This window comes from Gymnoscopelus microlampas, assembly GCF_963454915.1.
Source record: "Gymnoscopelus microlampas genome assembly, chromosome: 20".
Lineage (NCBI taxonomy): Eukaryota > Metazoa > Chordata > Actinopteri > Myctophiformes > Myctophidae > Gymnoscopelus > Gymnoscopelus microlampas.
This window is the reverse complement of record NC_139957.1, coordinates 27,625,457-27,651,688: the sequence shown is the minus strand read 5'-3', so window position 1 is coordinate 27,651,688 and position 26,232 is coordinate 27,625,457. Positions and strand designations below refer to the sequence as shown.

General features: G+C 40.3%; 1 protein-coding gene and 1 pseudogene across 2 annotated transcripts; both read left to right on the top strand.

Moving 5' to 3' along the window:
• The first annotated feature begins 1,840 nt into the window (after positions 1 to 1,840).
• On the top strand, positions 1,841 to 9,392 carry LOC311036069 (5-hydroxytryptamine receptor 1E-like; annotated as a pseudogene). Its single transcript has 5 exons — positions 1,841 to 2,366; positions 2,791 to 2,865; positions 2,972 to 3,269; positions 3,743 to 3,864; positions 9,315 to 9,392. The product of its transcript is annotated as a 5-hydroxytryptamine receptor 1E-like (transcript).
• Positions 9,393 to 10,550: 1,158 nt separating this feature from the next.
• znf292a (zinc finger protein 292a) lies at positions 10,551 to 26,141 on the top strand (the record flags this gene model as incomplete). The annotated part of the gene is made up of 8 exons (XM_084045603.1): positions 10,551 to 10,700; positions 13,463 to 13,617; positions 15,949 to 16,027; positions 16,277 to 16,412; positions 16,802 to 17,004; positions 17,198 to 17,334; positions 18,924 to 19,065; positions 19,508 to 26,141. 8 exons carry the CDS (start codon positions 10,551 to 10,553, stop codon positions 25,715 to 25,717), a joined length of 7,212 nt encoding a protein of 2,403 aa, XP_083901729.1. The 3' UTR covers positions 25,718 to 26,141.
• Positions 26,142 to 26,232: the final 91 nt, after the last annotated feature.

The window sequence follows — 26,232 nt, the reverse complement described above, 5'->3', positions numbered from 1 at the left end:
CACACACACACACACACACACACACACACACACACACACACACACACACACACACACACACACACACACACACACACACACACACACACACATTTCTGTGAACTGGAACTGTACTTGGAAATTTGAGAGGTGGTGCTAGTCACGTAGACAAACCTAGCAACGTTATACTTTAAGTAGTTGTGCTTATTTAATTCAAGGAATCTACACAACATATGAAGGTATGTTTATGTTTTATGATTTTATAGTTGATGCCTTAATTCATTTGAGACTGGGTTTTCTGGTTTCTGGTATAAAGAGAAAGCTATTGATGTTCACAACCAGTCACTGACAGGAATAGCGTACTGCACTGATTCTCAATGTGGGGTCCAGGGACCCCCAGGGGTTCTTGAGTGGGGTTCCGAAATTGCAGAAATGTATTTGTATGTGAGTGGTCGGTGCCCTTCAATTTCACAGTTAGCGTTTTATACGGTATCATGGACTATTTACGGTCTAATATTTCATTCATTTAAGGTATGACATTCTGTTTTTATTTGTGAAATGTAAGTTAAATTTCATGTTCAATAAATAACAGAGAAAAAAGTGGACTCTCCCAATGTATATGGAGAAAATATATATTTTATAAAATTACATTTTCAGTTATTTCTGTATAATTGAAAAAACATATACATTATAAAGTTTTGTTTCCTGTATTTGATTTTAGTATAACATTCTGAAGAATACAATATTCTCACTGTGGTCAACACATTTATTGCGCTGTCATCGCCTAACATTCAACCAGAGAAAGAGAGAGAGAGAGAGAGAGAGAGATATGCTCTGTGAGACCATAGATCACCACCCTCAGAACAACTTCGAGGTTAAATGTTTTGAGGTTCGAGGCTGAACCTGTATAACAGCGCTTCATTTTCTAATCATCTTTCATCTCAAATTTGGTACAAAGAATAATTTCATGCACATAAATACCATAACTATAGTAATCAGATCAGCTATATTTAGCTAGATCGCTGAAATCGAGATACAAACAAATTGAGGTACTTGAGAAAAGGTGAAAGAAAAGATTACTATGACAAAATTATATAAGATTTGTTTTGTCCTCAAGTCTTCGTCCAACCCCGCCCCCATCCTTAGTTTGGTGACAGGTCACAGTAAAAAAAATCACACCCTGTGTGAAGTGAGTGGTGATGAGCCCCGTATTGACCCCCGTATTGATGTTGTCATCAATGTTTGTGGACAGACATACATACATACATACGGACACACGGACAAAGTAATGTATAGGAGTGGTTGCCTTCGGCACCACTCAAAAAAAATCCTATCACACCCTTTAATGAGCACTGTTAACTTATTCAGTTTCTATAATAGCACACAGCCATGAACACACCCACTGAACTATGGGCAATGGGCAATGAAATCAGCCGACTTACCCCTAAATCATAGATCTCTCATGCCACCGTGTGGAGAGACTGCCCCTGACTGTTCTTATCAATAGGAAAGAGAAATTAAATTAGATTTTGATTTGCAATGCTTTTGATTTAATATTATCTATCACATGTGTCAAATTATTCAGCAAAGAATGGACAAGAACTATAACATCTTGATGTTGAATTAGATTACATAAATGATTTACAGTTATCTGTACCATATGTTTAAGCAAGCTATCATTATGCATTGAAAAAAAGAAATATTTCTTGTCATAGGTGCTGCAAATAGGACAAAGGACTTTGGAACAAGAGAGCATGAATCAACTCTACAAGACTAGGCCCGCAGGTTTCCAGGTTTAGATGGAGAAGTGACCATAATGTTGGTTTGTACCATAAAAGCAGTCAGATAAAGAGCTCTTAACATGGAGGTAGGGACTTGGATGTTTTTTGTACTCTCACTCCTCAGCATCACCGCATTTCTTACCGCTTTACTAAATTCTGGGGTCATCTTAATAATCCTGACCACCAAAAGACTCCACCTCCCAGCAAACTATCTCATTTGCTCTCTGGCGGTAACTGATTTGCTGGTGGCCATCTTAGTGATGCCACTCAGCATACTCTACATCGCCATGGATCAGTGGCCCCTGAGTTTTGTTCTGTGCGAAGCCTGGCTGAGTATAGATATGACCTGCTGCACTTGTTCTATTTTGCACCTGTGTGCCATTGCCCTGGATCGGTATTGGGCCATCACCAAAGCGCTGGCGTATGCACACAAGAGGACGCCAAAGTGGGTGTTCATTATAATTACTGCAGTGTGGACCATCTCCACCCTCATCACCATGCCTCCACTGTTCTGGAGGCATCACAATGTTAGTGAAGCCAGTGAAAATGTATCTGGCCAGTGTTTTATCAAGCATGACCATGTGTTCTACACCATTGGTTCTCAAAGTGGGGTCCGGGGACCCCCAGGGGTCCTTGAGGGAGTTCCAGGGGGTCCCGAGCTAAATGATAGATTAGGCGCCAAATGGACCCTTATGGCCCATAAGTTATGGGTCTGTAACTCTGAGAGTGTACAAATGGAACCAATGGACCCTAACGGGTCCATTTGGTTCCATTTGTACACTCTCAGAGTTAAATTGACATAGATTTTACAATATATATTGCGGTACAAGTGATAGAAATGCCATTTAAATGGTGGTCCGTAGCCCTAATGCATGTCAAACCGGGGTTCCTTGAAATTAAAATGGTTGAGAATCACTGCTAGAGCCGTACAAAATCTTCTCTTATGGGGGTCCCTGGCATATCTTTTGAAATGGGGGTCCGCGGGCTAATAAGTGTCAATTTGGGGGTCCTTAACATGAAAAAGTTTGAGAACCACTGTTCTACACTATATACTCTACCTTTGGGGCTTTCTACTTTCCCTTGGCTCTTATCCTGGTCCTGTACAGTTCCAGGCTCACAGATGGAAATAAGAAAACCAGAGGGCAGAAGTAATTTACTGTGCTGTTTTAATGGCACTATGTGTCAACCTGAGCTCTCAATGCTTGACACAGAACTTAACAAACTCAACATTGTAAATCAGAAAGTCAATGAGAGGATTCAGATCTGTGCATCTAGAGAAAGGAGAGCTGCAGGCGTCCAGCTAGGTGCCTTTATTCTCTGCTGGTTGCCTTTTTTTTGTCAGAGAACTGTTGGTGGGCTTTAAGGTGGTGCAGTGTTTCTCTCAGAAGTCAGGTGTCTTAAATATCCTCACCTGGCTGGGATACACCAACTCCCTCATCAATCCAATCCTCTATACTAGCTTCAATGATGACTTTAAGCAGGCATTTGGACAACTGCTCTGCTGCAAAAGTGCAAATGGATTAAATACGTCCTATAAATATAAAAAAAATCATATATGTGAACATGTCAGATTGCCAATAGGCCTACTACTTTTTATTTCAAGATTCAAGAGTTAATACCAGGGTACCCATGTAGTAATAAGTAATAAAGTGTAAAATGTTGTACATTTAAATAACTTGATAGGTTTGCAAAAAAAACTAAAACAAAAAAACAGCATCAATGTACACATATAGTGGTGAATGACCATGTGTATTAGCGGGTGTACTAGTGAGCAACACTGGTGCTCCCCAAGGTACCATGCTGTCACCCTTCCTGTTTACCCTCTCTGACTTCAATTCAATTTGCGAACGCGCCACAGACAGAAGTTCTCTGATGACACGTCCATTGTCAGCTGCATCACAGATAATAAAATGGAGGAGTATATAGCCCTAGTGGAGAGCTTTGTAGAGTGGAGTTACAACAACCATTTCAGCTCAACACAGGCAAAACCAAGGAGCTGTTGGTGGACTACCAACAGAGGAAGAAGAGGCCCCCATCTCCCATCACAATCCATGGGGAGAAGGTGGAGATGGTGGACAGACTGGACACCTACAAGTTCAGAGGAGTACACACTGGACTGACACCTACAACATCCTCTACACAGGAAGGAACAGAGCAAGGATCAGGTCCTTCAATTTGTGCAACAGGATGCTGCAGCTGTTATACCAGTAAGTAGTAACAGTGTCCTCTTCTTTGCCATGGCCTGCTGGGGGGTAACATCAGCACAAGGGACACTCACAAACTGAACAAGCTGGTGAAGAAGGCCAGCTCTCCAGTTGGAAGTACACTGGACAATCTGGCGGTAGTAGCGGGGGGGGGGGGGGGGGGGGGAATAGGGACGAAGTCAGAAGCTATCCTGATCAAATCCACTCCCAACACCTCTATGAGCTAACGGAACGAAGAGGCACCCTCAGCAACTCATCGTCCCTTAAAGGGATAGTTCACCCAAAATAAAATCCTTTTTTTCTATCGATTAGTCACCCCATGGAGACTTGAATTCATATTTTTGTTTTTTTGTCACATTCCTAAGCCAATAATTTGATGACCAGCGGACCGGTAGGCAGCCGTTCACAAAGGAGACTCTTTGTGTCTCCCACCAGAACCGCTGCGGGTCATCAAATTATTGGCTTAGGAATGCAACAAAAACAAAAGAATATCCATGAATTCAAGTCTCCATGGGGTGACTAATCGATGGAAAAAAAGTCATTTTGGGGTGAACTATCCCTTTAACACAAGGGTGACCAACTTGGTCGATCCTTTCTGCCAGTACTTTGAGGACGTTTGCTCATGAGCTATTTGGATGTATATAATAATCAGATGCCTTCTTAGGCTAAAAGTTTCACCATCGATAGATTGTATTACTCACAATATTCACTGTAGTTTGACTGTACAGTATCTATCTATCTATCTATCTATCTATCTATCTATCTATCTATCTATCTATCTATCTATCTATCTATCTATCTATCTATCTATCTATCTATCTATCTACAGTATCTATCTATCTATCTATCTATCTATCTATCTATCTATCTATCCTATCTATCTATCTATCTATCTATCTATCTATCTATCTATCTATCTATCTATCTATCTATCTATCTATCTATCTATCTATCTATCTATCTATCTATCTATCTATCTATCTATCTATCTATCTATCTATCTATCTATCTATCTATCTATCTATCTATCTATCTATCTATATTTACATTTTAGAATTTGGAATTTCAGTTAAACCCATGCAATGCTTTGATACTGTTATTTGTATTGCACCAAATGTTCATGGTTAAATGCATTTGTGGCATGTCTGATTCATGCATAGAGGTCGAATTTTATTACAATGAGTTAGAATAGTCAAAATGAGGCAAGGCAACTACTTTTTCATTTAGCAAATTAGATCACAATGACCAACTGTGGGATTACACAATATCATAATGACATAATGACACAATGTTTTAACAAATTTCTCCAAAGCCTTTTACACTCAGTGACTGTAATGTGTCATCCTCCATACTTATTGAGTTACAGTATTCTTATGTTAAGGCTTTATCACCAACACAACCAATACGCAGGCTCTCCAGTAAATAAAATGAGGAGGAAATTAATATTCAACCATGACATTTCAACTGTTGGAGGCAGACAGATGGATACACTTTAATAATGAGTAAAGATCCATTCCGCCAAAAACCCATGCATCATCCATCCAATTCTTTATCCATGCATGCATCTAGTATCTACCCACCCATGATCCATCTGCATCCAACCAACGTTTGAAGATCCATGTACTGTGTCAATTGAACTCATTATACATGTTGACATGAAAAATGAAAGGAACATAATGTATGTTGAAGAATGTGCACTTTCGATTTCAACTTCTTTAAATTGTTATGTTAAATGTAATAACATGGCATGCTGCTAGTACCAGGGCTGATTGAAATCGCAATACGCAATACAGAGCAGTTGGAAACATTTCGAAACTCTGTGATGTGATTGCATGAATATATGCATACTTACATCATTTTTTATTTCTTCTATGAAGAGATGTTATTCATGTTTTGACTTCCATGTTGTCCAAGCTACTGTCATCATCCATTTCTGTCCAAACGCAAACCTCACATTTACTGTTGTGTGTCCACATTATTTATCTAATACTACAGTAAAATCCTCAGTGTTAATTTAACAGGTCCATTTGGTTACATTTGTACACTCTGAGAGTTAAAACTGTTACTTTCCTCTTTTTACCCGGATTTGAACCCGGTTTCCTGCGCAAGTGCTGAAATTTGTACCATTAAACTAATAGAGCCTGCCTGCTTGCTCAGGGGATAAATTTAATCTTGACTATCAGGTCAAAATTCATGTCAGATCCTGTGTCTAGGTGAGACATGACCTTTGACACAATCTAAATGTCTCAATAGATGAGCAGGGAGACAAAAAATACAACCACCCCAATTGTATAAATTATATTGCATTAATATACTCTACCATACAGATTGGACGCTTTAAGCTGCAAAATAAAGCATGCAGTTTGATATGCTTTGGGTTATAAATATGACCTAAAGCATGACCTTTATGAAAAACAAAAAAGGTCAAGAAAATCATGAAGAAGTACTGATCACCTTGCCATGACATGAAAGATGACAGTGTACTACTGTAACTACCTACAAGTTACCTAGTTACACAAACCTAGGGCTTAGATACAACATTCATAACCATGATGGAAGGATAATGGGAGTGTGTTTTGACTTTCCACTCTATGCACCAGCCTTTTTTTCTTTTTTTCTCCTTTTTGCTTTCAAGGGATTATGAAGAAGGCCAATGAGTCATTGAGATCACTGATAAGGCTTGGCTGTTTTCATAATCTAATCCCAGCTGAGTATATATAGACTGAGAGACCCAGGTCTAAAACCTCATGGATTGAGGCAGAAAGGTCTTCATCAAAACGCTTTCAGTATAGTACAGTCAAGACGCACAAGGAAGAGGTAACCTTTTACAGATATTTTCATCAAATGTATTTTGTTAGCTTATTGTGTATTTCTCAAGACATTGACCATTATTTAACATCTGTTTTACTCTCTCTCTCTCTCTCTCTCTCTCTCTCTCTCTCTCTCTCTCTCTCTCTCTCTCTCTCTCTCTCTCTCTCTCTCTCTCTGTATGTGGTAAGGTTACCGTCACCATGATGAGCTCAGTGAAATCAACTAGACTGCCTCTCTTAGTCTTGTTGTACCTTCTTTACATAGCGGACTCCCACCCCAACACAGACTTGGCAAATTGTAAGATTTCCTCATACTGCAGTACTGGTTTAGAGATTCACCACAGCATGATAACTGATGTCTTTAGGGAATAGCTTACTGAATTGTTACTCTGAAGAGAAGGTGTAGCGTGTAGAGGTCATACACACTCAGATTGTTCATGGATTCATATTCTAAGGATTCATATAACTACTGTATGGAATGAGATCATTTAATGGCTGTGTAAATATGTAGGTCTATTTGAACAAAGATAATTGATGTGTAGTTTCAATCTCAGGTATGAACATACAGTATCCTGCAATGTGTATATAGTAATATATTCAGTGTTTATTTATCCATTTGTGAAATTAAAGCTGCAATCCAGAACTTATTTTAATGAATAAGAGTACTGTATGTTAATACAATTATTTGTAGAAGGTCTCCCTATACCCTTCCACTGAGACATTCATTCCCTGGTGCCGGGTATAGGACACATACTGGTTGACCAGTAGTATTGCCATAAGCGTAATATCTCCCCTGGACAAGTGGGCATTCCTTCTTGACAGAGCAGTAGAAGTTTGGTTTACCATGCAGGAGACCAGGTGTCAATTCCCGGGTAAAACATGAAACTTAAATGGATTGCAGCTTTATCGTTGAGGATGTATCTGTGTATAGTTGACCCTAATGTCACTGCATTTTCCATGGTAAACACTGCTTATTAAAATCCTTTTCTCCCCAGCGGGCTGCGAATGTACACTGAAAAGGAACACTTTCTGGTCGAAGTATGTCAAAGTATTAGGTCCAATTTACCAGTGCCAGGGCTGCTGCTTCTCCAGATCATACCCAACGCCTTTGAAGACTAAGAAGACCATGTCAATCCCAAAGAACATCACCTCAGAGGCATCATGTTGTGTAGCACAACACCACAATGAGGTACAGTCAAAACGTCAAGTTGATCACAAGTTTACAGGTGTAAAGGAGAGGGGGAAATGATTTTCCTTACAAGCCCCTGACGATTTGCAGTTACAAAATCTAGTCATAAGAAGAGAAAAATAAAACAGAGGAAAAAGTCAGCTATCAGGACAACAATTTCATATAAGGTGCATGCTCAAAAAAAAGAAAGAAAAGAAAAAAGATCATACTCTCTTGCGCAACCGAGATGCATCGCTTAGCAGCCGATAAATATAGCAGCAGATATGTCACACTCTTGTGCAAGTAAGTAAGAAACATCACGCAGTAGATATCAAACAAGCAAGTGCATACATAAGTGATAGTGCCTGTTCAGCAATTATATACCAGCGTTTTTATTAGGGTTGCACAATTAATCGGTCATCATATCGGTATCTGCAATATCGGCCTTAAAAATATTTATTTAAAAAATATTTAGAAAGCTATATTGCAAAGGTACATACTAGTTACATATATCATGCTGCCAAATTTCTTGCAATACAAGGCAGATTAAATTAAATACATTACAAAGAAAACAAATTAGTTGGTTAGTAATCTAGGAAGTGTATTTTGTTCCTGCATCATAATTTGTTGTTGGTTTTCTGAAGAAGAAAAAGGGGGAAAGAACAATGCAAATACAGACTCCCTACCCCTGTAATATGATGTATTGTTATGGTATCTGAATCATTATGATACTATTCCCTACACTACTACTGTATTATTTAATTATGTGCCATACTCAGCATTTCATCTCAACCTGAATGTGTGTGTGTGTGTGTGTGTGTGTGTGTGTGTGTGTGTGTGTGTGTGTGTGTGTCTGTCTGTTTATCTATCTATCTATCTATGAATAGGCCCACACTCCATTGCTGTTGCATGTTTGATATCTGTCAAGTGATGTATCTTATTTACGCAAGAGACGCTGATATTCTGCCTCATCTTCTAACTTAATTTTGACCACTTAACACAGCAGCCATGTGTTAAGTGGTCAGATGGGTGGGCCGCGTGTATTTTAAGACCATGTTTATTTTAACCGATCGATTGTGCTCTGGCTTGAATCAATGGAACTAACATTAAGCTGCTATGTAGTATCTGTATTTCAATGAAAACTATTTTTTCAGTTGTAAAAAATATCATATCTTATTAATATAGGCCTAAATGTTGTTATATTGATGTTATATTATCATTAAAATCTTGGAACATCCTCATGGCCCACCAGTGGGCCCCTGCCCACAGATTGAGAATCACTGACCTACATTTACACAAGATTTAAAACAACATGTGTTCCTTTTTTAAACTCTCCTGTTGCATGTTTTTTTGTTTTGTTTCTTCTTTTCAGATTACGTTTGATGATGGTATAACGGTCAACAACCACACGAGCTGTCACTGCAGCACCTGCTTTTATCACAAGCAATGAATGTTGATCTGGTTACACTTCTGTAAGGAATCTGGGCAAAATAGTCTACAACAGTGGTTCTCAAACATTTTCATGTCAAGACCTATGGCCAAGACTCCTAAATTTATATCTATTTGGCCACAGACCCCCATCTGAAAATATTGTGTAGAGACACCATAAGAGAAGATTTGTGTTATTAAACATTTTCAAAGTTAGGCCTTTTCCACATTTTTCACAATATTTCAAGATCTTTAAAAAAGAAAATCCTAAAATTGCAAATCTTGTAGATCGGCTATTTTGGAATATCCTAAGTATAAAATAGGATTAAAGTGGTTAAACTGATTTTGATGCTATATTAACACATGTTGCTGGAAGCCCCTCAAGGACCTCTGGTAGTCCCCAGACCCCACTTTGAGAACCACGGTTACAAGCCGTTGTCTTTTTTAAGATGAATCTTCTTGTATTGATAAATGTGCTTGGAATATCTTTTTGTAGTGATCTTATGTCTCTGTGGTGTATAATCACATCTCAAGTGTGTTGATAGAAGTGTGCTGCATTGTAGATTTAAAATACATTAAAATAAGTCTGCACAGTGAGTCTTCATTTTCTTTTTCAATGGGTCTTGTGAGGACCACAATGGAAATAAGACATATACCCTTTTGTTATCCTCAATATTTTGTGTGTATTTTTTTACTGTCGAATAAATCAATCAGTCAGTCAGTCCGTCAGTCAATCAATCACTCAGCCAAACCACCTAAATCAATGACAGTACAGGCCTAAATGTAATGATTTTGCATTTTACATGAGCTCTTAGGTTTTTTTCCCCAACTACTATGAGCACAAAGCGTATTTTTCAGCTATGTTCTCATACACACAATTCAGACATTTAGTCATGCTATATTGGACAGATCAGATGCTGAATAACAGTATGATGAGTGCAGCACATCGAGATCCTTGTGTCATTGTAAGGTCATTGATGCTTTGTTGTCATCGGCAGAATGTAGAGCAGCAGAGCACACACAGTCACACACACCACATACACACACCACATACACACACCGCTGCTGCTGCTGCTCACACTCGGTCTCCCCTCCCCCGCTTGCCGAATGCGTGTCCGTGCGTGTGCCAGTCTGGCGGCGGCGTAACATCTGTGCGTACGCGGTCGTGATTGTTGTGAAGATGGCGGAGGGGGAGACAGAGAAGGAATATGATACACGGAGAGCCATCGAGGTGCTGCGAGAACGCTTCCAGGATCTGACCACAACACTAAACGAGACCTCGGGATCGCGGCTGGAAGCCTCGCTGCATTTCTGCCAGGAGTTCTGCCAGGTAAAAACAGAAGCAACGTCTCCTACTCCCTGCTCATCCCAGGCAGCCTGCAGCCCCTCTGGCTTGCCTTCCTCCTGGCCGATGGATGCGCGTGTACGTTTTGCTGCTACAACAATGTAGCTAAAGCAGCTAACCGTGCTAGCTATGAATACAGGAACGCTCGCCCCAAAACGCGCTCGCCCCCCCCCACCCCCGGTTCAAATCCGGGGGACCCTCGGAACGGTCGCCACCAGATATTCCTAAATGTAACCTCAGTAAAACTTTGCCTCAACCTAACCTTATTGCTAAACGTAACCTCAGTACAACTATGCCTAACCCTAACCTAATTCCTAACCTTAACCTCAGTAAAACTATGCCTAACCCTATTCCTAAACTTAACCTTAGTAAGACTATGCTTAAACCTAGCCTTATTCCTAACCTAAACCTCAGTAAACTATGCCTAAACCTAACCTTATTCCTAAACTTAACCTCAATAAGACTATGCCTAAACCTAACCTTATTCCTAATTGTAACCTCAGTAAAACTATGCGTAAACCAAACCTTATTCCTGAACTTAACCTCAGTAAAACTATGCCGAAACCTAACCTTATCCAGTAAAACAAATACAAGAACCGCGGATGGGGGCGAGGGTGTTTTGGGGCGAGCGTTCGGGTTACCCTAGCTATAGCTTCCCCTGGCCTTTTGCAAAGATGGGGGGAAAACCCTTCCTTCCTTCCACCGTAATTCTGGCCATCTTTTCCCAGCACTATTCGCTAGCAGATCGCGTGTGTTAAACACTAATACGCGTCGCTGTTTTGTGTCAAAGAGAATATGTCTGGAAGTGTGCGTTGGGTGCATGTATTACTGGTATTTTCCAGGCCAGAGAGCTGCTGCTGCTACAGTTCAGATGAACGTTGCTAGCTGGTATGCAGGGACCCCTTCTCTCTCCACATTATAACTCTATGTCTCTCTCCCCTCTCTCTGTCCTGGCTCTGTGGTCATGCTGTGCAAAAAATGGGTAGCTAGCAAAATTTGCCTGGGTGATTGCATTGAGATGCATCGAATTATACTATAATAGAGCCACAATTGATACATCATTTCAGACACAAAACGACGCTCGTCTACTCTTGTTTATGTTTTAACTTTGCCCGTATAAAAATGGCTATTATTGTTCAGTTTGCCTGATTGTGCGGAAAGATCAATGATTTCAGAGCACAGGGTCCTTTTTTAGCCAAGGCCTCATGCACTAATTAATCCACTATAACCACATCACCGGAAACTGTCCAGTTAGCTCTGGAGGCAGCTGATGAAAAATATAGTCGATAATTTGACCGATCAGGCTGTTTTCGGGTGTAAAAGACAGTGAAAAGTGTCAGTGGTCACTTGCAGTCTTTTTGCAATTTGCCTTGTCCACGCATTAATCATACTGGGTGCATATTACTGCATAATATGCATGTTATTACCGTGATATTGCAATCACTACTAGCCACATTAGTTAGGTGATACTCTCTCTGTAATGTTCATGGATGCATCAGGCTGGATGTGTTGTGTTGTTTGTTTTTGTTAAGCTTTGTCCTTATATTAATGGAAAGTTATTTATTTATAAGAATGCAATGGCATAATTATAAGGTGGTTCAACATGAATGGATGTTATGAAAGGACTGTGGAAGGAAGGGGGAGTATTCATTAAGGTTTGGCTTTGCTTTGGATCAATGATCAGCAAAGAAAGGGGAGTGAAAAGGGTTTATTGTTTTATTTTTGCAGTCCTCCATATGTTTTCCTCACCATAAAATATACCCATACTATGGTAAAGTAATGAGAATTCTGAGACATCTTTCTGCAACATCATCAACCAATTCAAGTGCCTTATGATTTTACTGATATGAAAGAAATGCTCATGAATGTTGTATACATTTATTAAAACATAAATGTATTTGCTCATTAGATTATAATAGTAATTTATGTCTATAAATGTTAGACTTAAATGGCCATAGATCACAAATTAGAATTATAAGTTGTAGTTTTCCTCCTTTCATCTTTATCATGTTTCTGTGTTCTTAATAGTGTGTGTGTGTGTGTGTGTGTGTGTGTGTGTGTGTGTGTGTGTGTGTGTGTGTGTGTGTGTGTGTGTGTGTGTGTGTGTGTGTGTGTGTGTGTGTGTGTGTGTGTGTGTGTGTGTGTGTGTGTGTGTGTGTAACTGAAACTCATGCATGCAATAGTGTAGTAATATTTACAAACAAATATAGAATGCATTTTGCCACTCACTGGTATCAGTTCATACATTTTGCCTGTAAGGTCGTAATGTAGCTGTTAATTGGCTATTACAAGCACAACATTTTGTATCAGTGTAAGTTTAGTTACAGCCATACGTTGATCTATTGATTGCTTTTGGTGTGAAGGACAATAGGAAGCATAATGGAAACCAAACCAAGTCAAAATACATTTTCTTGCTTTCTGTGCTTTATACTTTTCTGTGCCAGTAATTAAATACAATATTGCATAACTGTGTAGTTGTAACTGCAAATAAAAAGTGACTCATAATCTTTAAAACATTGCAATTGCAATTTTCATGCCCAGTTTAGTTGGAAAACTGGGAGGTTACCCATAAAATAGGGGTTGTTGCAACTGGAAACTTATTTTAAACTTTTTCTTTCTGCCATCAGGACTGTGTTGTGAATAACTGTGTTATTGTGAGTGCACTCCTAGTAGATCTAATGTAAGGAATGACTACAGACTATAGACTCAGCCTAAATTGTAATATTTTTTAATGTTTATTTTCATAGGTCCTTGTGGAACATGCTGGACGCTGGAAGACCGATGAGGATCCACTGCCTTTGCTGGAGGTCTACACAGTGGCCATACTCAGCTTTGCCAAGGCCACCTCCTGTCTCTCCTCCGAATGTGAAAACGTTCCACACCTACTTGAAAAGTTAGCACTGTGAGTAGTGTGCATGTGTTGGATTGTTGTATGAAGCAACAAGTGTAATACATCTTAAAATGTCTTGTGAAATCATATCGTATGTGGCGGACTAGTGTAGAAAGAAAGCCTCATGGAATCAACCATAAGTGCATATACAGTACAAGATCAAGTTTGATATATCAAAATGTTCTTAGCTGGGGTCTGTTTATATGCCAATCTTCATTTACAGCTTCATAATGTCTTGGCCACGTCTCTCCATATCAGATTTAAAGGATTAGGTCTGCATCATTTTATGTTCTTATTGTCGACAGTACCTACTGTTCAAGACTAAAAGCGCATTTCACCTTACAAGTATGGTCGGTCTTGCCAAAACAATATAGCTCATATCAGAAGTCATAGAACTCAGTTGTTGTCCAATAAACTGTTAAAACAAGTCCAGAGCTGTACTGCCACTTTGGTCATCAAAATTCATCATTGCGACGAACCTGGGTATTGTACTTTTGCCAGGAATAACTTAGCGAAGGGATGCTGAGCCATCTCCGCCCCTGAGCATGCACATTACCTTGTTTATATTATGAAAGCTTTCACCATCACTTCATAAAGTGGTTCTGGGACAATTTACAATGCCTCATCGCAATGATGAATTATGCTGACCAAAGCAACATTATGGCCGAGGGGCTTCTGTGAAGATTTTTTTAGACAATATTTATTTGTTTTGTCAAGACTGACCACACTTGTAAATATGAGAAATGCATTTTTTGGTCTTGGACTGGACTTAAAGAGAATCTAGAAGGGTTTATTTGTCACTCACTCATACGGGAAGCGACTTCAGTATTAAGTCAGTGTAAAGACGCAAGTTGAAATCTTGTACGTTGAAAAAAGCAATTTTTGTTGAAGCAAACAGAGTGACCACCATTCAAATCCATGCAGGTTAAGCAGACATGACAACTATTGTTTCAAATGAATGCTGCAGACTTGTTTCTTGTGATTCAAGCGATGTGATTATTATTTTAAAAGGTTTCATCGCATCTGGTATTAATGCACCTTTAGGGTTTGTAAATGTATCCCTTTTCACGTTATTTATTGTTCACTTTCCTGGCATTGATTGGTGGTTTGGTGGACTTCGCATCAAATAGGTGGCACAGTTGCCTGTGTCATACTGAACCAGTTAAACCCTATATACTTTGTTGTACATCAAATAGCTAAAATAGCTGTTATTGCCGATTGTTCACCAATTTAATGCCTGTTATGACATGCCCATAATAGGAACACTAGGATTCATGTGGTTAAAAGTGGCTGTGAATGGATTATAAAATAAAATGTAGCAATTATGCTGAAAATTGCAACGCTTTGTATTTGCAAAAGGGAGGGGTAATTACAGTGAGAATAAGGGGGTGAGATGTGTAAAAAAGAAATTCACACATTATGTTTGACAGAGGATTTTGTATGGGTGAACAATTACAAGCAAGACAGGCCATTTGGCACAGGTAATATTCTTGAATAAAAATAAAACAGAATAATTAAGATTTTCCAGAAAAGTATTTGCATCAAGTCATAAAAGATTTGTGTGGTCTTTTGGTTTTTGGTTTGCATGTAGAGAGAAAAACTTGGCTTTAGAAAAATCTGATGAATGCCAGGATTTTGTTTTTAGATCAAATGTTTATTTTCTCACTGCATGAGTTTGGTGATTGTGCAAGTTCGTAGTTCTCTTCGGTCTGTTCTAATATATCCTCATTAGCTGTAATCATCTTGGGGTTCACAGAAAAGGCGCACAATAAACCCATGCACACAAATAAAATAACCTGCATACTAGCTGTATAAAGACTGTAAAAAAAATACAAAACATCAGCATTTGAAACAAGTTGCAGTGTAGCTGTTCAAGGAGTTGCGTTTTGTAATGGCAAAGTCCTTCAGGCACTAACACAGAATAAAAAAAATATAAGCTACCTATTGGGTGCCAAGACAGATTTGGGATAGTCAGGCTACAGAATGCAGTTTGCACATAAGAATTGCAGCAATTGCATAAAGGGGAAAAAAAAGATTATATACATAAATAACATTTGTTCTAATTTGTAACGGCCCTTGAATACATCTTTCAATGCCACCCAAAATGCAAAGCTGAGTGTATTTAAGACTTCCTATAGAGCCATAAACTAAGTTAGCGCTGTTGTCACTGGTGCTGATGTAGGATCAGATTCACCTTGTTCTTGCATAACAGTGTCCTCAATTATGAAGTTATTTCTTATAGAAATGTTACTTATAACTGTTTCGCTCTTATGTGAATATAGGCTTATAAGCACATCCTTGACCTAAATCTCGCTTTGATGAATGACTGTATTGAATTCACAGGAGCTGTGTAGAACTGCTGCTCTTACTGCCCCAGCATGTCCCTGGTGCCTTATGGGAAGAGTTCCAGTCCTCCATGAAGGTCAGTGTCCCCAGGGCTGTTAGTGGACTAGATTGTTTCTGGCTTATCATAGCAATGAGAAGTGATGGAAATGTATGTAGAAATGTTTGACAGACTTCCTAAAAAATATTTTTTAATTTATATCTTTAATCTTCTTTGCCTTTGTTTTCACGTTTTCTTTGAAGCTGGAAGTTAGACCTCACGCTGAGGCTGGGTATACACACGCACAAAACTGCTTGTAACAACGAGGTAATTTATCTTCCTTTACAGTTGGCACACAGCCTTTTGCAAGAAAGTGGGAACACACAGCTTCACATGCTCTCAGTAGTGGCTCAGCAGGATGGCGTGTGGTCCCACACCACCCTAAGCAACATCCTGTCCAATGAAATGCCTGAAACTGAGCAAGGTTAGTTCTCACACACACCTGCTGCATTGGTTTGATTTGATAGCAAACTGTTACCAGGGCAGCTTGTTGAAGTACCCCTCCAGATGTATTTGAAACCAACACATTATCATTCAAGTTGAATGGTCATTTCCAGTAGTAAACTACTATCGCTACTACTGAACATGGCGTAGCAGCATCATTACACCTGTACCCTAATGGTGAATTAGAAGAATGAATCTATGAATATACAAATTGGACCATTAAAGTCACTAATTGTGAATTGTGAAAATGGAGCTTGTTCGTGCACATCATCAAGTCAGATTTTCATGTTTTGCTGTTGTAATTATAGTAATTGATTGTGATTCTTAATGCATTTTGTTTTGTCTTTTACCCTTTTCTCTACTTCTTAGTCCATGAATTTCTAGATTTGGAAGGTCCCACACTCCTTAATATGCGAATAAAGCACCTTATCAAAGTGGACAGCGTTGAGAAAGCTGCTGTCCTTGCAAAGATGTGCTCAGATTATCGGGAATATGAAGGAAAAGGGAATTTCAAACAAACCTACCTGGTTTGCATCTGCATGACAAAAGCGCAAGAGCAGCTAATGGAAGAGGTGGGTTGTGTCACACAAAATTGGGGAAAATACGTAATTTCTATTGATTGAAACTTGTCAAAGGGTTGTGTGGTGAAGTATAAATTAAGCCTTTGTAGTCTGTCATTTTATTCCTTAACAGCACCAATCAATCTCCTTTTTTGGACAATGATGACAGGTTTCTCTTTGTCTCCACTCGCTTTCTTTCTGACAGATTTCATCAATAGATTGTAAAGATGCTCTTGAGATGATCTGTAACCTGGAGTCCGAAGGAGATGACAAAGGAGCGCTTTGTTTATGCTCTGCCTTCCTCAAGCGACAGCTTATCCAGGGAGATGTTTACTGTGCCTGGTGAGTATTGCTGACTATTTCTACTATATTCAACTATTATATGAATACTATTAAAAATGTTTTAGTTAATGCTGCCATTCACTCTTGAATCTTGCTGTGCTTGGTGGCGTAACCAGTTGAGGTTCTTTTCAGTTACCATTCTGAGGCCGAATGAGTCCATGTGGCTCCGCTCCGTAACGGATGGCAACCGTACATGTCTCTGATTTCGATTATCATTATATGTTGTATAGTACAAGCTTTGCTGGTCGCCAGCAATCTAAACTGAGGTTGCTTAAAAAATAGGAGGTACGGCTCAACATTCTAGCTGCTGCTAAACAGTAAACACATTTCTGCCACACTGTTGCAAGTTGTGGATCTGTGTATGACAGATGGGGCACAATAGAGCAAAATATACGAAGGATTGGAAATTGATCGAGCTTAATGTAACCATTACGAATCAAAGGTAAAATAGGCATATGCCTAACAGTTTGTCTCGTGAGAATCAAAGCTGCTTATCTGAATTATAATTATTATCGATGTAGGGATGTGCATCTCTCCCTTTATAAAACCATGGGCTACAATATGACTCGGGGACAAAACATTTTTATACAGAACGATTCGGTGGGATTCGATACGATGCAATCTAATACAGTTTTTAACATTTGTTTTAATGTAGACATCCATTTTTCATTATACTATATTTTAAATAAGCCAATTCTTTTTTTTTTTTTTTTTTCATGCCTTTATTGATAGGACAGTAGGCTGACTGGAAATTGGTAGTGAGAGATAGGGAGTGACATGCAGCAAAAGCCGTCGGGATCCGGGAGTTGAACCCCTGACACGCTGTCAGGCCAGCCTAGGTGCCCAGGCGGTTACGCCAACCGTCCGGGCCAAATAAGCCAATTCTATCAATTTCTATCAATTTCATAGAAAATGTAAAAGTTGGATCGTAAACAGTATGCAGTATGTTCAGTACATTCTATCAGTGCATAAACAGTGTGCAGTATCCAATTCAGAACATACTGTGAGAAGACAGTTAACGGTGTAGCAGAAGTCACAAAAAAGTACATCTACAAACTAACAAAGGGCTGTGATGTTAGCTTGTAGACCTGAGTGACACTGCCGTACTATAAATTAGGCTGCAATGCACTGTATAGTGTGGGTTGTGTTGAGTTGAGGATATCCAGATAGGGTCATGTCAGTCACAACTTTGATAAACAACACTGGCATGCAATTTGGCGGTGAAACTTCGGAGGCCTACTTGATATCTTGTACCTCAGCTGCGGTACCTTGGTGCATGATACTGAGGCTATTTTCGTTTTCATTTTGTTTTGGGAACCCCTGTTCTGTGGAGCTCTAGAAAAGCCCTAGCTAGTATTCATGCACTGACCCCATGCTCCTTCTACGAAGGCCAGAATTAAGTTTCCTCTCTCTACACTCTCCTATTTAATAAAAGCATATGCTTTAAAAAGATATAAATATAAAACAAAAAATAAGAATACATTAATATCTGTCGTGCTGCATGTGCGGAAGGTAGACTTGTTATGGATCTATGATTTGAAGCCATTTTACTGATGTGTGAATCTTTTACTGTTTGTGACCCCTTGCAGGGAGCTCACACTCTTCTGGAGTAAGCTACTGATGCGTTTGGAGGCGTCAGCCGATGCCTTTCTTGACCACAGCAAAAAGATGGCTATTCTTTCTAGAAGCGTCTGTCACATTCTCTTCCTCATCAAAGTAATCCAGAATGAGGTAAAAAAAACAACAACTAACTAACTATCAGGTTCGGGTTGCAATTAACCAAAAAATATTATTTTGCTAATTCGTTTTCTTGTATTTCAACAAATCGACACAAACAATTTCAAATATATTTTGTATAATCGACCAAATTAATTAGTCTGATTAACCCCTTAGCCATGATTATACTTTGTTGTACAATGGTGCCGTACAAAAATAGTGAAAATAGCCGATCTACAAGCTCAAAATGCGTCGCATCGTGACACGTTGTGAGGTTGTAGATCTGCTATTTTCACTATTTAAAAAATTAACGTTAAATCGGTGAAAAAGTTCGAAATAATTGTGATATTGATTTGAAGTCATATCGCCCGGCCCTACAAAGGTAGATGACATTTGTGTTTACATCATGCTGAAAACGATTATAATTATTTGTGTTATATTTTTGTTGTCTCCTCAGGTTGGAGAGGTGGGGCTTCCAGTTTGTGTTGAAATGTGCATTCAGGCTCTGAAAATGACCTCCGGCGACCAGAAGGATAGCAAGTCCACCATCTGCAAAACTATTTGCCACCTCTTGCCATCTGATCTAGAGGTTAAGCGTGCATGTCAACTGACAGAGTTTCTCCTCCAGCCTAATGTTGACTCATACTATGCCGTGGAGTCACTGTACAATGAACCTGATCAAAAGCCGGAGGAGGGGGAGAATCCACCGGTCCCCAATTCTTTACGCTGCGAGTTACTTCTGGCCTTGAAGACACAGTGGCCTTTTGATCCCGAGTTCTGGGACTGGAGGACTTTGAAGCGCAGCTGCTTGGCATTGATGGGCACCGAGGCAGCTATTGTGTCGTCTATCGACACTCTCAATGACACTGATGAACAAGAGGAGGAAAGTATTATGGGCAAGGCCCCCGAGTACAAGGATCTTGAGGACTTTCTGTTGAACACTACAAATGAACTGAACGAAATCACAGATGAACGAGAAAAAAATAGAGAGGCAAAGAAATTGAGGGAGCAAGGTTTTGTGTCAGCTCGATTCAGAAACTGGCGCGCGTACATGCAGTATTGTGTTTTGTGTGACAAGGAGTTCTTGGGTCATAGAATTGTACGCCATGCTCAGAAGCATTTTAAAGATGGAGTTTATCTGTGTCCAATTTGTGCGGACAGTTTTGAAAGTAGGGAGGTCTTAGAGCCCCATGTAGCATCACATGTGAAGCAGTCTTGTAAAGAGAGACTAGCTGCCATGAAAGCTGCCAGGAAGATGAGCAAACCACCTCAGTCGCCTAAAAGTCCTGCAAAAACTCAAAAGGTTGCTACCAAGGCAATTGTCTGCCCAGTGAAAATTGAACCCTCAAATGGAGACCATAGTATTGCTGAGACATCAGTCACTGCAAATCCTCCTAAGCCAGTGCAAGTTCCATCTGAGCCGCAAATGAGTCAAGATTGTTTCTGTCCAGTTAGAAACTGTTCAAAGGCTTTCAAGTTTTTCCGGAATCTCATGGCTCATGTGCGATGCCACAAGGATGACGAAGAAGCAACCCGATTTCTAGAGATACAAAAGCAGAAAGTAGTGTGCCAGTATTGCAGACGACAATTTGTTAACGTGAGGCATCTTAATGATCATTTGCAAATGCACTGTGGCACAAAACCATACATCTGCATACAATTAGATTGCAAGGCCAACTTTAATTCAAATTCCGAACTTCTCATGCACAGAAAAACACATTCGGAATTTAGGGCACAGTGCATGTTCCCTAACTGTGGGAAGGTTTTCAGTGAGGCCTACCTGTTGTACGATCACGAGGCTCAGCATTATCTTACATACACCTGCCAAATGGACAACTGTGGGAAGATTTTCTACTCACAGACTCAATTTGTGTCTCACCAGGAAAATCACAGTACAGACACTTCAACAGTAAATGTGCCTGTTAAACACGAGTCTCCTGTCCCCAGTGGAGTTGAACCACCACTTCAGAGCACCAATAAGAAAGATGAAAAATGTGCTGCTTTTGTTCGTCTTGAACGGATCAATACTGAGGCATATATGAAGGAACAACCCAAGTCGAGCATGTCACCATCCAGATCACCTTTGGTTCCTAAAGATTCTAGCCCTGTAAAAGTAAAACATTCTGTTGAAAGCATGCTGAACTCAGCAGAAAACAATGCTCCACCACAGCCCCAGAACACGGCTACAGATCCTCCAATACATCCCGTTACCTGCCCACCAAATCCTGTGGCTGGTCAAGTGAGAGAAGGACCTGAAAATGGAATAGCTCATACTTTTCCAACAGTGTTACCCCAGATTCTTTCTCCACATCAGATAAAGACAGAGAACCCTTGTTCGCTACAAGGATATCCTCCCAGCACGCCTGCTGTAACTGCCAGTGATGAGAACATGCACTGCTGCCCATTCCAGGACTGTACACGTGCGTACAGCACAAACAAAAGTCTCTCCAGGCATGTAAAGAAACAGCACCCTGAAATATTCGAAGATTGGAAACTGGCCAAGAAATACAACAAAGTGGCCAAAATCACAGCAAAAAAGATATCAACTATGAAATCACCACATAGTCAAACACAGAACCAAAGCAACATGCCATCAAATCAACTATCGCCACTATGCAACAAAACCGGGATAGAGCAGATGGATTACCCGATAGGATGTTCAAGCTCACCTGCCCCCTGTTTTCCTGGCTCAATGGAACCAGTGCCTATCACTCCAATGGTAAATCCCACAGCATACCCATCATGGGGAAACCCAGCCAATTCTGAGGCATGGTCTTCATCTTCTATGAATAACCTCTATCCAGATAGCTTCAGTATGAACGAGTACCCTGGTAGGAGCTATCCCCCATGGCAAACTGACCCGGAACGAGACAATTCACTGGCAGGTGTACCCGGTGGCAGCATGTCGCTTGTCACTTCAGAGTCAAGTTTGATGTCTCAGTATGTGTCTAGTTCACTGATGCTTGACAATGGGGGGCAAATGCACAATGGAGGGCAACAGTTTGGACTACTGAATCCAGAAGTCGGTGTAGAGAGCGTTGATGGAAGAAAGAGCAATGGTAGTGTGCCAGGCCAGTTGAATAATGCAGTTGGTGAAATGTCAACAGTTGAAAACCTTGCTGGAGGAAGTTATACACAGTATGGTCAAAATGCAAGTGTTTCTGGACGATTATCAGTGGACATCCCTATGAAATGTCTGAGCCCAGAGGCACAAGTTGCACTTAAAGCTACATCTGAAATCATCAAAACAGAGACCATAACACCGGCTTACGATCAGCTGGAAAACTCTGGGGATGGCATTCTTAGTCCACAAAGTGTCATACACACAGATTTCCCTTATGAGGAGGACTGTGATCCTCCTCCGACAGATGAGAAGAATTGTGACTCTGAAGCACAGAAAGGAAAGCGCAACCGGTTGAGCAAGAGGACCAAATGGCCAGCTATCATAAAAGATGGCAAAGTCATCTGTAGAAGATGCTTCAGAGAGTTCACAAGCACCAAGTCTCTTGGAGGACATCTCTCAAAACGCTCACAGTGCAAACCAGTAGATGAAATTGATCTGACAGCTGATCTGCCTACATCGTTTCTCGATTTTCTCAATGACCCCCATGTCCTTGATACTAACGGAGCAGCATTCAATGTGTCAAATGGTGATTTCTCACAGGAGAATAGTGGTTTGACCACTTTGACTTCCCCTCGAGCGATGAAACAGGAGCCCCAAATGACAGAGATTTCTTATTCAGCAAACGATTTCCCCACCGTTTCATCTGCAGACCAGCCAAGTCACAGAAATTGTGATCAAGCAGAGAAGGTAGTGCAGCCAGCTAATCAAGCTCTCCCTGTATCTCATCAAGAGGATCACTTAATGGAAATATCTAAAGCCTTTCAAAGGTTAGATTTAATTGAGGCTGCACAGGAGAAGATGCTTGAAAGTATTTCCTTAGAGCAAAATGCCACACTCAGTGATCTCTCAGTGACCTCTGACGTTGACAAAAGTAAAGTGATGAGATCAAAGGAGAGAAGGGAGGACAAGCATCGGGAATCCGTCCACAAACCATTTAAATGTGACCAGGACGATTGTGAGTATTCCTTCATGACTAAAGAGGCATTATTCAAACACTTGGCTAGAATGCATGATTTCACTAATGAGATGATTGAAGAACTCAAAAGAACCCCATTAAAATTTGCTCCATATCCTTGTCAAATTTGCCCCAAAACATTTACCAGAACCACAGGCTTGAGGATTCACTATGAAAAAGTCCACCGCTTGTCAAAACCAGAGATGCAGAAGCTTAGGATCAGTGCTCGTAATAGGCGTGCATTTAGGCTTAATGACGTAGGTAATGGCCGTGATGTAGGTAATGGCCGTGTGACAAGATCCACCTATATGTTACCTACCATAAAACAGGAACCACTTGATGTTGCAATTGAATGTCTGACTGAAAATGAGGACAAATCAAAAGATTATGAAATGGCCACAGCAGGAAGTGCAGTAGATGTAGAAGAGCGTGGCACAAATCAGGTGTCAACTGTTACACGGTTGCCCTCGCCTCAAAACTATTTGAGTGATAGGGAATTTAGTGAAGTGACACAAGCATCACTGCCTAAACAAGCCCCAGAGGAACATCAAGTGGCTGAAGTGAGTCGTGTTCCAGAGATGAAAGAGAAACCCAGTCAGGTTGGCACAATAGTGGAGCAGAAAGGAAAACTGAAGGTTTCAACTCTAAGCAGTGTAAAAGAGCCAGTGTTGAGCCAGCCTGTGTTATCCTCCCCAGAAAACCCCAGCAGTTCAAAAAACACGCCCGAAAAACCCAGCAATTCAAAAAACACACCAGAAAGACCCAGCAGTTCAAAAAACACGCCAGAAAAACCCAGCAGTTCAAAAAATACACCAGAAAAACCCAGCAGTTCAAAAAACACGCCAGTTAAGGACGAGTTCCAGAAGAGGGAAAGAACTCAGAAAAAGTTGGGTCTCAAAATGTGTGACTCTGACAATGCCTTCAGTCCTTATAGACCATATCGCTGTGTTCATGAAGGTTGCACTGCTGCTTTCACCATTCAGCAAAACCTCATCCTCCATTACAGGGCTATGCATCAGGCAACCCTGCCCACAAGCAAAGTGGAAGCTGATGCTGAGAAGACTCCTGTCAAACGTGAACAGGAACATAGACGTGAACAGGAACATAGACGTGAACAGGAATATAGACGTGAACAGGAATATAGAAGTAAAGATAATGAGGTCAGGTGTCAAGTGAAAGATTGTTCGAGGGTGTTCATGGGTGTCCCAAGGTTAGTGCAGCATTACCTTTTACTTCACAAGTTCACTCGCGATAAAGCCACCGCCATGATGGCCACCATAGACGTAGGGACCTTTCATTGTGACCAGCCGGAGTGCTCTCTCCCCTTTATCTCTGTGGAAAAGTACATTGAGCACATTAAGAATTACCACAAGGAAATCGCCATCTCCGAGAGTGGCACGGTGGATACTACTTTCCGTTGTGAGTACGAGGCATGTGACCGCGTTTACTCAACAAAATCCAACCTCCTTCGTCACCTGATAAAAAAGCATGAATATGTATATGATCCTAAAAGTACTGATGGTAGGAGGACTAAATCAGTAGGGCTCTTCGGTGGGGCGGGCAGCATTAGCGATGGGAAAGAAAATGTTGAAAACAAGTTTAAAGTGAAGAAGAAAAATGCTAAAAAGAAAGACTGCAAATCACTTGAACATTGGACCAGTTTTGGAAAGCCCACACTGAAATCCCATGAAGAGGCGTCAGCCATGTGCACCAAGAAATTCTCCTTGCAGTACCCCTGTATGATAATAGGCTGCGATGCCGTGGAACGAGCAGAAAGGAACATATTTAAACATTACACTACTCATGGACTCACAGAGAGGTACATTGAAGACCAAAGGAGTCAGTTCATCTTCTGCAAAAAGTATCCCCGTTCTAGGTTCAAAGAGGCGAACAAATCGGAAGGCATGTCATCAGGATCCTCTTCCGATGAGACGGAGCCAGAGGAGAGTGAGACAGAAAGTTCCAAGGCCAATGGTGAGAAAACAGAGGAAATGTTGGACAGAATAGCCCAAGATGACAGCAAGTTGTCCAATGATGAGAGTTCAGAATCCCAAGCTTCCACAGGGACAGAGGAAGGACATAAAAAGGGTCGTTCCAGAAAACCTGCACATTCAACACCAGCTTGTTCACAGAGGATGCAGACACTCAGAACTCGTTCGACTGTTAACAGTTCAAGAGAGAACTCGAATCCTGGTACTCCTACGGGGCAAGAAGAACAGTGTGAGGAGGGAATTATGCCGGGATCTTTCAAGCCTTTAGGACTTGAGGATTCATTCCTGAAGTTTTTGGAAACCACAGAGTCAACCCACACTTCTAAACGTAAATTGAGTGATAGAGCCAGTAATGAATTGCCACCAAAACGGCAAAACACTCACAAGCAAAATTGTTCCACAAAGAAAATGTCAGAGGAATTCAGAGACTGTGAAAATCTTGTAGACTTCAGAAACCCCCTCAATCTCAAATCGGTGAGCAATGTTAAGATTGTAATGGACAAAACTTTTTCAGACGGTTCTGACGTTTTGCTAAAGCAGCTACAAGACATGAGACCCATGGTTCTTATAAAAAAGTGTGTTTATAGTGGATCATAGCCTGATTTAATTTCAACCCGTTCTCACTCAGGATTTGAGAAGTAACATGCTGCAGAAAGGTTTGTTGACAGTAAATCAGATTTCCAACCGTTCAGATCTGGTCACAGTTAATGATAAAATGGCCTATTTTGTACTTATAAAATATATGTCTTGGATGATTTTAACCTTGTATGTTAGGTATAATAACCAGGTAATCTATAGGGCATAGATTTTAGAGACATGTTTGTATTTAAGATGCTTAGTACTGAAGATGTTTTTTTTTGTTTTTTTTTGCTAAATGGAGAATTTTAAAGGAAACTGTTTTATATATCCCTATGGGATTACAATTTCTGTTTGTATTTATTTCATCCTTTTTCAACACTAGTAGGCCTATCTGTAATATTTACATGTCTTCCACAAAGTGTTCAATAAAATGTAACTGGTTTCTTTTGTAAGAGTTGATCTAAATCCTTTTTTGTTGCATAAAGCTAGAGTTCAAGTGGTTAAGATAACAGTCTTGAGTCAACACTAGCATC